The following is a 10,057-nucleotide window of genomic DNA, read 5'->3' as shown; positions in this document are numbered from 1 at the left end:
ATTTGAAACGTCTTTATATATAGTTCGTTGTCTATATTAATTATAGCCGTTAGGCGTGCGCTTTTTTTGAAATGCAGCATGCGATGTTGTTTAAAAACTTTCAAACGGTCGATTCAGATTGTGTTAGGGGGGCGGGGGCGCGGCCGGGATTATTAGGCAGTTTTAATCGGACAATTTGACCGAAAATATTTAATTTTGTCGGACATTTAATTTTTTTTCCGGCCAATGTCCGGTAATTACCGGACAACGGAAACCCAGATATATATATATATATATATATATATATATATATATATATATATATATATATATATATATATATATAAAGCCAAATATAAGACAAGTTCCATTTTATTTTTAATAATAACAATAATAATAATGATAATACATTTTATTTAAAGGTGCCTTTCTCGGCACTCAAGGACATCGTGCAAAGATACAATAATACATTTAAGAATATAAATAAGTAAATAAAAAAGAACAACTGAAATGAATGAATCAATGTTTCTGAGTTCCGCCGGTAGTGAATTCCAAAGTCGGGGAGCAGAGTGGCTGAAAGCTCTGCTCCCCATAGTAGTGAGACGGACAGGGGGAACAAACAAGTGTAAGGAGGAAGAAGATCTAAGAGAGCGGGTAGGGGTTTGAACCTGAAAAAGATTAGACAAATTTGGGGGTGATAGGCTGTGGGTGGCTTTGAATGTTACGAGAATAATTTTTTTTATTGAATACGGAATTGGACCGGGAGCCAGTGAAGCTGTTGGAGAACAGGAGTGATGTGGTGAATGGAGAGGGTTCTGGTTATTATGCGAGCAACTGCATTCTGGACCAGTTGAAGTTTATAAAGAGATTTTTGAGGGAGACCAAAAAGGAGAGAGTTGCAGTAGTCCAAACGGGAAGCGACAAGACTATGGACAAGGACAGCTGTGTGGGGCGTAAGGGAGGGGCGGAGGCGATTAATGTTTCATTGATGAAAGTATTCAGACCGTGTAATGTTATTGATGCTAGAATGAAAAGATAATGTGCCATCAAGGATGACACCCAGACTCTTTACCTGTGGGGAGGGTGAAACTGAGGAGTTATCAATAGTGAGAGAAAAACTGTTGGTTTCCAATAAGGTGGATTTTGTGCCAATGAGTATAACCTGATTTATCACTATTTAATTGGAGGAAATTTTGTGTAAACCAGGTTTATATTTCAGAAATGCTCTCAGTAATAGAGGTAGGTGGGAGAGTGGATGAGGGTTTGGTCGAAAGGTAGAGCTTCGTGTCATCAGTATAACAGTGGAATTGCATATTAAATTTGCGAAAAATATTGCCTAGGGGAAGGAGATAAATTATGAAAAGTAAGGGCCCCTTAGGACATAGCCCCGGGGATCACCTGAAGTGACAATGGAGGGACTGGATTTAAAAGACTTAAACTGAACAGAGTGTGGCCAGATAGATAGGATGTGAACCAGTCTAACGGACTCTGGGTGGTGCCAATAGAAACTAACCTAATGAGTAGGATTGTGTGACAGATGGTATCAAAAGCAGAACTCAGGTTGATGAGAATGATAAGGAGTCCAGAATCAGCTGTCATTAGGAGATCATTGGTGATTTTAATTAGTGCTGTTTCAGTGCTGTGGAGGGGAAAACCAGACTGGAACTGTTCATACATGTTATTATATAAATATATATATATATATATATGGAACAGACTGAACGGATATATGGAAATGGATTTGAGTGGCAACTGTTTTTTTCAAGAATTTTTTTAATGAATGGAAAATTTGATATAGGACGGAAATTGTTGAATTTGGATGGGTTGGCACCATATTCTTTAAGTGTTTTTATTGGAGTAATGACAGCAGTTTAGAACGATGTAGGAACCATTCCAGTGGTGAGAGAGGAGTGAATGATAGCAGAAATGTGGGGAACCAGCGACGGAAGACAAGAAGAAGGCTTTAAGAAGTTGTGTGGGAAATGGGTCAAGTTGACAAGGAGAAGCCTTTGATGTTTTAATGAGTTCAGTGATTTCAGAGATAGTTGGGAGGTGGAAAGAAGATAATGAATGTATGGATGGGTCAAAATCTTGCTTAGAGTTGCTTAGTTGGGGGATAAATCCAAGGGTCTGGTGAATATTTTAGAATTTTTCAGTGAAATACGACATAATAGAATTGCAAACATTGGTTGTATCCAAGTGAGGGGGGAGAAAACCCTGATTATACTGGAGTAGTAGTGGGTTTTAGTGCTAGCAATGGAGTCCTTATAACGTAAAATGTGATTATTGTACATTTCTTTGTGAATAGTGAGACCAGTTTTCCTGTAGAGACGTTCAAGTTGGCGACCTTTAACTTTCATGAGATGAAGATCGGGGGTGAACCATGGGGCAGACACAGAAAAAGAAACAGATCTGTTTTTTAATGGGACAAGGGAATTAAGAATATTTTGGAGTCCAGTGTTGTAATAAGAAACCAGATCATCAGGGGTGAATGAATTGTAAGTGTTAGGCGAGCAGAAGGAGTGAACACTTAAAGTGAGCATGGTAGAGTTGATTTTCTTTATATTCCTGAATGAGATAAGGTGTGGTACTTTAGAGATAGAGACAGTGAATTTCACAGTGGATAAGATGTGAAAATGGTCAGTTATGGGAAGTTCAACAGCCAGAATATGTCCTTTTGAGTGTGTGGAAAAAGTTATGTATTGCTGGCATCCAAAGCTCTCTAAGCGGAAGGAGAAGTCTTTAGTAAGAGGCAGATTGATATTGTCCATGTGGATATTAAAATCACCCAGCAGTATTATGTTTGATGATAGAGGATAGATGAGTAAGAAAAGCAGCAAAGTCATTTAAGAATTCACTATTTGATTTGGGGGGGCGGTAGACAGTAGCGATGATGGTTGGAGTGGGGCCAGATAACACACAGACAGCAGATTCAAACAAGCTAAAAACAGGAACAGTCAACGGCGAGACTTTCCACTTCTCATGATAAATTATCGAAAGACCTCCTCCCTGGCCCGAGCCACGAGGTTGACAGATGTAAACAAACCCACTAGGAGTGGATTCATTCAGTTGTGTAAAGTCATTTGGCTGTTGCCATGTTTCAGTTAAACAAAAAAAGTCTAGCTTACTATCAGAGATACGGTCCTGGATAAGATGTCCCTTGTCTGTCAGTGAACGAATGTTGAGCAGAGCAAATTTGAGTGCAATGTTGTCACAGCTGGTGGTGGTGCTAGCCGACCGAGCTACTTAGGCTAACGCTGTGGTCGACAGCCTGGTTTGTGGGACTTTGAGGGGGATGAAAGCTGGACCAGATGGATTGTATTATTGTTGAGTTGTTGTGGTGGAAGTTCCGGCAGGATCGTCTGTGGATATATCTCGGGAGAGGCTGGAAGGCGATGTCTGGATGAAGGTGGAGAGCCTCTGGCACAGGTCCAGGCAGATGACAGCGCAGCCGGCGCAGATCACTAGCGGAATATTGAAGCAGACCCGTCACTAGCAGGTGAACAGGTAGTAAGAAGAGCCAGACACAGACAAGCAGAATGTATGTCCTACAAGCCCACATTGTAATTTTAAAACAGCTTCGATGTCCAGTAAAGACGGCAGAAGAGGTACAAACCAGAACAGGTGAGCTAAGGGCGAGCAGCGGCAGCAAGTTGTGCCAGCGTTCACTCATCCAGAAAGAGAATGTGTAATCATTTACAGCAGAATTAGAGTTTATCTCATATTTGGTGACATTTGCATAATTGATTCTGTTACTTTCCTGTTTATTACTGTGAAGCTGCTTTGAACCAATCAGTGTTCTATATAAATGAAGGTGACTTGATTTTACTTAAATTTTACTTAAAACATTCTCTTTTTGTCTTTTTAAGGGGTTTTCTTAGCTCAAATCAAGGCAGATGAAATAGAAGGTAAGTTTCCTGAATTAAACACTACATCTGATAGTAAGTTTGTGCTCCTGTGTAACATTTTAGGGCAATGAAAACTAATGAACTTAAAAAGTGCATGCAAAGGAAATTTAAATACCAACGGATTTAAAGATTAAAAAAAGTAACAATTCAATCATTATAAACAAAACTTTGCTGACAAAGCATTGGCTAGGTGTTGACTGACCAATGAAAACCGGGGGTGCTTTGACTGACACCTTGCGTATCCTGTAATGCGCTTCCTGTTTATACTGAGTCATCAGAAAGCCCGTGATGGAAGGAGGGAAACACCCCCCTATTTTTTCGTTGTTTTGGATTCACAAGTTCACACTGAAATATAATTTATGGAGTGTATATTTAAATGCGTATTTGGCGTGCTGTCCTGGGGGGAGGGCTTCGAGCTCGGAATTTGGCCTGAACCCAGAGTATCCCCTAAAAGACTAAAGAGCATAGGACAGACTCCTGCTAAATAGCTCCCAAATGAGTGCCGAGCTTGGCGGGCTGGAATTTCGAGAAGCTGAATAATTTTTTCATTAAAATGCTTTACTACTGCAAACCTGATTTTTCATTTCTTCCATCAATCCAACATGACAGGTAATGTTTATTTGTGGTCTATTTGTCATAGTGCTTGCTACAGTAAATGACTACATGCAAATGTAAAACCCTCTAAACCTGTAAGTCAAGTCAGTTTAATTTGTGCAGCACTTTTCACAATACACACTGTTTTTCCCATGAACATCTACCAGTGAATGCAGCAGGATGGGGCACACCCAGCCAGTCGTCATTATATTATGACTGGTATCCCCAAAAGGCTCTGGATATGAATCCTTCCACCTGCATGCATACAATGATACAAACCAACCCGTGGTGGAGGCTGGATCTGCTGAAGGTGTACACCGTGAACAGAGTGGTCCTCACTAACAGAAACACCTGGAGTGAGAGGATAAACGGGGCAGAGATTCGGGTCGGAAACGTTTCTTCAGATGTTGTCAGCAACCCCATGTGAGTCTCTCTGATATATTCTTATTTACAGAAATGCTGTCCAGTTGGCTGGTAATCTGGTTTAGATTATTATAAAGCATCTTTAGAACCACTTAACTGTTTGCCTCCACTGTTCACTGATTATAACTCTAACCGGTTATACAAAACATCATGTTGATATGAATCAGAGACTTTGGCAAACTTTTTTTTATCTCTGTTTTCACAATGTCAGTTTTTTCAGCACTACTGGGATTATTTATAACATATTTAAAACAGTGAAATATTCTCCAGTGGAAATAATCTGTTCTCTATGTGAATATATAGTACAGTGTAATTTATTCCTGTGATCAAAGATGAATGTATCATAATTTCTCCAGTCTTCAGTGTCACATGATCCTTCACAAATCATTCTCAAATTCTGGCTTTCTGCTTAAGAAAAATATTGTCTATGTTGAAAATCATATTTGCTGCTTGATATTTATGGAAAGATACTTTTTTATGATTATTTTAATAGAAAGACAAACTGAATAGCGTTTATTTGCATCTATTACATTTTTCATAAAATTAAAATAAGTATTATTCAAGTATTTTAATGATTTCTAAAGTAAAATTCAGCTTTATTCATAGGAATAAATTACTTTTGCACTGAAATACGTTATTTGAAAACCAAGTAATATTTTGCAATTTTACTGGTTCCGTTGTATTTGATTAAATACATGCAGCCTCAGTGAGCATAAGGGACTTCTTTGAAACACTTTTGACAGTAATGTAAAGCGTTCTTCAAATCGATACGGTTTTTAATTTTCATTCCAAAAACATGGTACAAGCAGGAACAGAATTTGGAACTGGGGTACGGTTAAAAAACACTCAAAAATATAATTAATGCAACATAATTTATGACACAAAAATGTTACGTTTTCCAGCTCTGTGGTGTGGCAGAGTTGATAAGTCTAACAGCGTCTGGAAAGAAGCTGTTGTTTGACCTGGTTGTTCTAGTTCTGATGCTTCACAGCCTCCTGTCTGAGAATCTGATAGAAGAGCAACTTTTACTGAAAAGCAAACATTTGTGAAGCCACAACACGCACAGCCTTGAGGCCGTGAGCTACAACAGCAGAAGACCCCACTGGATACCACTTATCTCCACTAGAAATAGGAAAAAGAGGCGACAATTTGCACAAACTCACCAAAATTATACAGTTGAAGACTGGAAAAATGTTGCCTGTTCTGAGGAGTCTCGATTTCTGTTGAGACATTCAGATGGTAGAGTCAGAATTGGCGTGAACAGAATGAGAACATGGATCCATCATGCCTTGTTACCACTGTGCAGGCTGGTGGTGGTGGTGTAATGGTGTGGGGGATGTATTCTTGGCACACTTTAGGCCCCTTAGTGCCAATTGGGCATCGTTTAAATGCCACAGCCTACCTGAGCATTGTTTCTGACCATGTCCATCCCTTTATGACCACCATGTCCCCATCCTCTGATGGCTACATCCAGCAGGATAATGCACCATGTCACACAGCTTGAATCCTTTCAAATTGGTTTCTTGAACATGACAATGAGTTGACTGTACTAAAATGGCCGCCACAGTCACCAGATCTCAACCCATTAGAGCATCTTTGGGATGTGGTGGAACGCGAGCTTCGTGCCCTGGATGTGCATCCCACAAATCTCCATCAACTGCAAGATGCTCTCCTATCAATATGGGCCAACATATCTAAAGAATGCTTTCAGCACCTTCTTGAATAGATGCCATGTATGAAGGCAGTTCTGAAGGAGAAAGGGGGTCAAACACAGTATAAGAATGGTGTTCCTAATAATCCTTTAGGGGAGTGTATATGTCACAGATTGCCGGGAAACTGCACCCCATAGTTTTCTCTGCCAACTTGACCACATGCTGCAGGGCCTTCTTATCTGTAACAGACCAGTCCAACCTATCCAAACTGTAACACATGAGGTGAGAATACTCTCCACCACACACCTATAAAATATGTAACCACTCTAGTTCCCAAGCCAGCCTGTTTTAAAACTAGATTTCCCACTTCACAACAAAAATATCTTTGTCCACACATCCCTTCGTAAGAAGACAAAAGCATGTGATAAAACACTCAACAAAGAAAACGACAAACTAGTTTTTAGATTGTCAGAGGGTAATGGAAAGAATGAGGACATCATTGTCCTATTGATCACAGGCTAATTTCATCACCAGTTGTCCATTGTTCACCTCAGCCTTCCGTGCCTGAGACCAAGGTGTGAACAACCATGGACTGCTTATGCCACCAAAACAGTTCTGTCTAGAACACAGAAAGAACAATGAAAGACCATAAGAAACAAGACAGTCTCTATGTACACATTGGCTTGAAACCACAAAATAGACAGCGATTGTATCGTTACTTAGAATGTGGCCATTACAACAATTCGGTTGAATGAAGTGTGAGGTATCAGGCTTTGGCTTGCATGACTACACACCAGCTGCCTGGAGAAATCAGAAGTGGGGATGATGAGATGACACCATTGAAAATGCGATGATTGGCTGAGTGGGACAAGTGAATGTACAATTTATTTGTCCAAAAGACAAGCACATGAACATGCTTAATATCGAGCCCTGCAAGCGAACACACCCTTGCTCTGTGGTGGCCTGACGAGGGAAGGAACAAAAGCATGACCAAGGTTATACTCTTGAAAGTAAACCTTTACCTGCACAAAACTTCAAGTAGCCCAACAACTCCTGCTGAGACTTCAGCTCCAGAAATTAACTCTTGAACCACTTGAGCATTGTAGCCGCCAGTCGGCAAACTAACAAACTTAATTATGGCAAATACTTGCATGTTTCAATTGCATTTGCAGCTAAGCTACAAAGAAAGAAATAAAAAAAAAGTATAAAATCAAATATATGGTGTACAAGCTGGGGAAAATATCAAACCATACAATATACAAAACTAATTTAGAAAAAATATAATAAGTAAAGATTCATAATTAAAACTCACTCTATTGTGTTTCTCCAGATGTGCTGTAATTTCTACTATCCCAGCAGGAGCTTCCTACAGCTACTCGTGTAATAGGATGGAGGGACGATATGTATTTGTGATTATTCATGGAACTTCTAGGATCCTTACTCTCGCTGAGGTGAAAGTCTATGTGGTTAATCTAGGTAATTCATAACAATCTGGTCTAAACCCATTTTCAGGGGAATTTGACTTTTTGAAGCCATTCTCGTTAGCCTTTGACTGATTTTAATATAGTTATAGAGTGTAGTTCTAGTCTACTGTAGAACCAGACAGATCTGGTAGAAATGCATTCCTAAAAAAATAAACGCTTATAAAATAAAATATTTCTTGATACTGTTATTTTTCAGGTAATTTGGCTGCAGGAGGAAATGTTACACAATCATCAACCGTTGGCAGCTGGATCGCTGAACAGGCCATTGATTTTAATCCAGGTGTTTTCCCACAACCATCGTTAGCGTGCTCGTCAACCAATATTCAGACTAACCCGTGGTGGAGGCTGGATCTGGGTCATATTTACAGAGTTAGTAGAGTGGTCGTCACTAACAGAAAAGATTGCTGTCCGGAACAAATAAATGGAGCAGAGATTCGCATCGGAAACTCTTTGGATAACAACGGCAACAACAATCCTGTGTGAGACCCTCTTTCAGTGGCTTAATATCCACAGAAATCCCTGATTCCTCAAGGCTGAAAACACAAGTGAAGAAAGAATAAAGTCTAAATAAAGTTTTATCTGTCTCTCTGTAGATGTGCTGTGATTTCTAGTATTCCAGCTGGTGATTCGTCCACCTACACTTGTAATGATATGGAGGGTCGATATGTGAATCTGATCATTCCTGGAGATTCAAGGATTCTCACTCTTTGTGAGGTGCAGGTCTATGGAGAAGGTCTGAACAAACAAACGTTTCATTAATTACTGATTTCTTTATTGGTGACACATGATCTAAGCAATCAAAAAAACATATGTGGTCGAAACTAAACCATGTTCATCCTCACTGCAAGTGAACCTGTATTTAATGGCATCTCGGTCATATTTTGTTTTAATTTGTGTAGTTTTGTTGAAGATTTACTCACCTGTATGCATTTATTTAATCTGCTAAACACAGGAAGATATTTGGAAGAATGTTTGCAATCAAGCAGATCTCGACAGCCATTGACTACCATAGTATTTTTTTCCCCACTATGATAGTCAATGCCTGCCGAGATTTGCTTGGTTAGAAACATTCTTCCAAATATCTTCCTTTCTGTTTAGCAAAAGAAATACCTTCATGCATGTTTGGAACAACTTGAGGGTGAGTAAATTATGGAAGAATTTTCATTTTTGGGTGAACTATCCCTTTCAGGTCCTTGTTTAAAGCAAACGTCTGTGAAGCTCAAACTGAAGTCCAGCTCGAGTCTGTCTGATGCCGCAGCGAGAGCCCGACTCCTGACACAGGTGAGAGAGAGAGAGAGAGAGAGAGAGAGAGAGAGAGAGAGAGAGAGAGAGAGAGAGAGAGAGAGAGAGAGAGAGAGACAGAGAGAGAGAGAGAGAGAGAGAAATCTGAGCGAATTCATAGAGGTTTTAAGAGATGTACTTGTTTCAGCTGGAATCTGTTCTGGCGGGAAGAGGGATTTCTGGTGTGAAGCTGCGCTGGACTCAACTGCCCAAACAGGAAGTGAAGCGGAAGGAAGCTGCACCCGGTGAGTGTGTTCATAAAAGAAACACTATAAAACTGAACAACAATGTCAGTTCATTAAACATAAACTACAAAGAAATGAGAAATTATGTCTTTATAATAATAATTAACTTTTAATTTACAGCTCAATGTGGAGGGAGGAAGTGATGACGGGGAAACATTTGGATACGTTCTTCAAGCCGTCTAGTCAAGTCTTATTTATAGAGCATATAACATTTAATACAACCATAGTTGATTACAATGCAATAAAAAAATAAAAACATTACATTACATTACTACAAGGTTCATCACCATATTGATGAAAATTTAAACTTCGGATTCCTGGAAATGGTCAAATATATATATATATATATATATATATATATATATATATATATATATATATATATATATATATATATATATATATATATATATATATATATATAAAATGAATTCCTGCACTCTAAAGAATGCTGGGTTAAAAACAACTCAAGTTGGAATGAAAATGGACAA

General features: G+C 39.1%; 1 protein-coding gene across 1 annotated transcript; it reads left to right on the top strand.

The window, feature by feature from the left end:
• The first annotated feature begins 3,562 nt into the window (after nt 1–3,562).
• Nucleotides 3,563–9,765, top strand: LOC137075776 (uncharacterized). The gene is made up of 9 exons (XM_067444758.1): nt 3,563–3,587; nt 3,849–3,887; nt 4,649–4,904; nt 7,887–8,032; nt 8,237–8,519; nt 8,634–8,773; nt 9,230–9,321; nt 9,470–9,566; nt 9,687–9,765. Exons 1-9 carry the CDS (start codon nt 3,563–3,565, stop codon nt 9,707–9,709), a joined length of 1,101 nt encoding a protein of 366 aa, XP_067300859.1. The 3' UTR covers nt 9,710–9,765.
• Nucleotides 9,766–10,057: the final 292 nt, after the last annotated feature.

The sequence above is a fragment of the Pseudorasbora parva genome, chromosome 1 (genome assembly GCF_024679245.1).
Source record: "Pseudorasbora parva isolate DD20220531a chromosome 1, ASM2467924v1, whole genome shotgun sequence".
In the NCBI taxonomy this organism is placed as follows: domain Eukaryota; kingdom Metazoa; phylum Chordata; class Actinopteri; order Cypriniformes; family Gobionidae; genus Pseudorasbora; species Pseudorasbora parva.
This window is presented reverse-complemented; position numbering and strand designations above follow the sequence as displayed.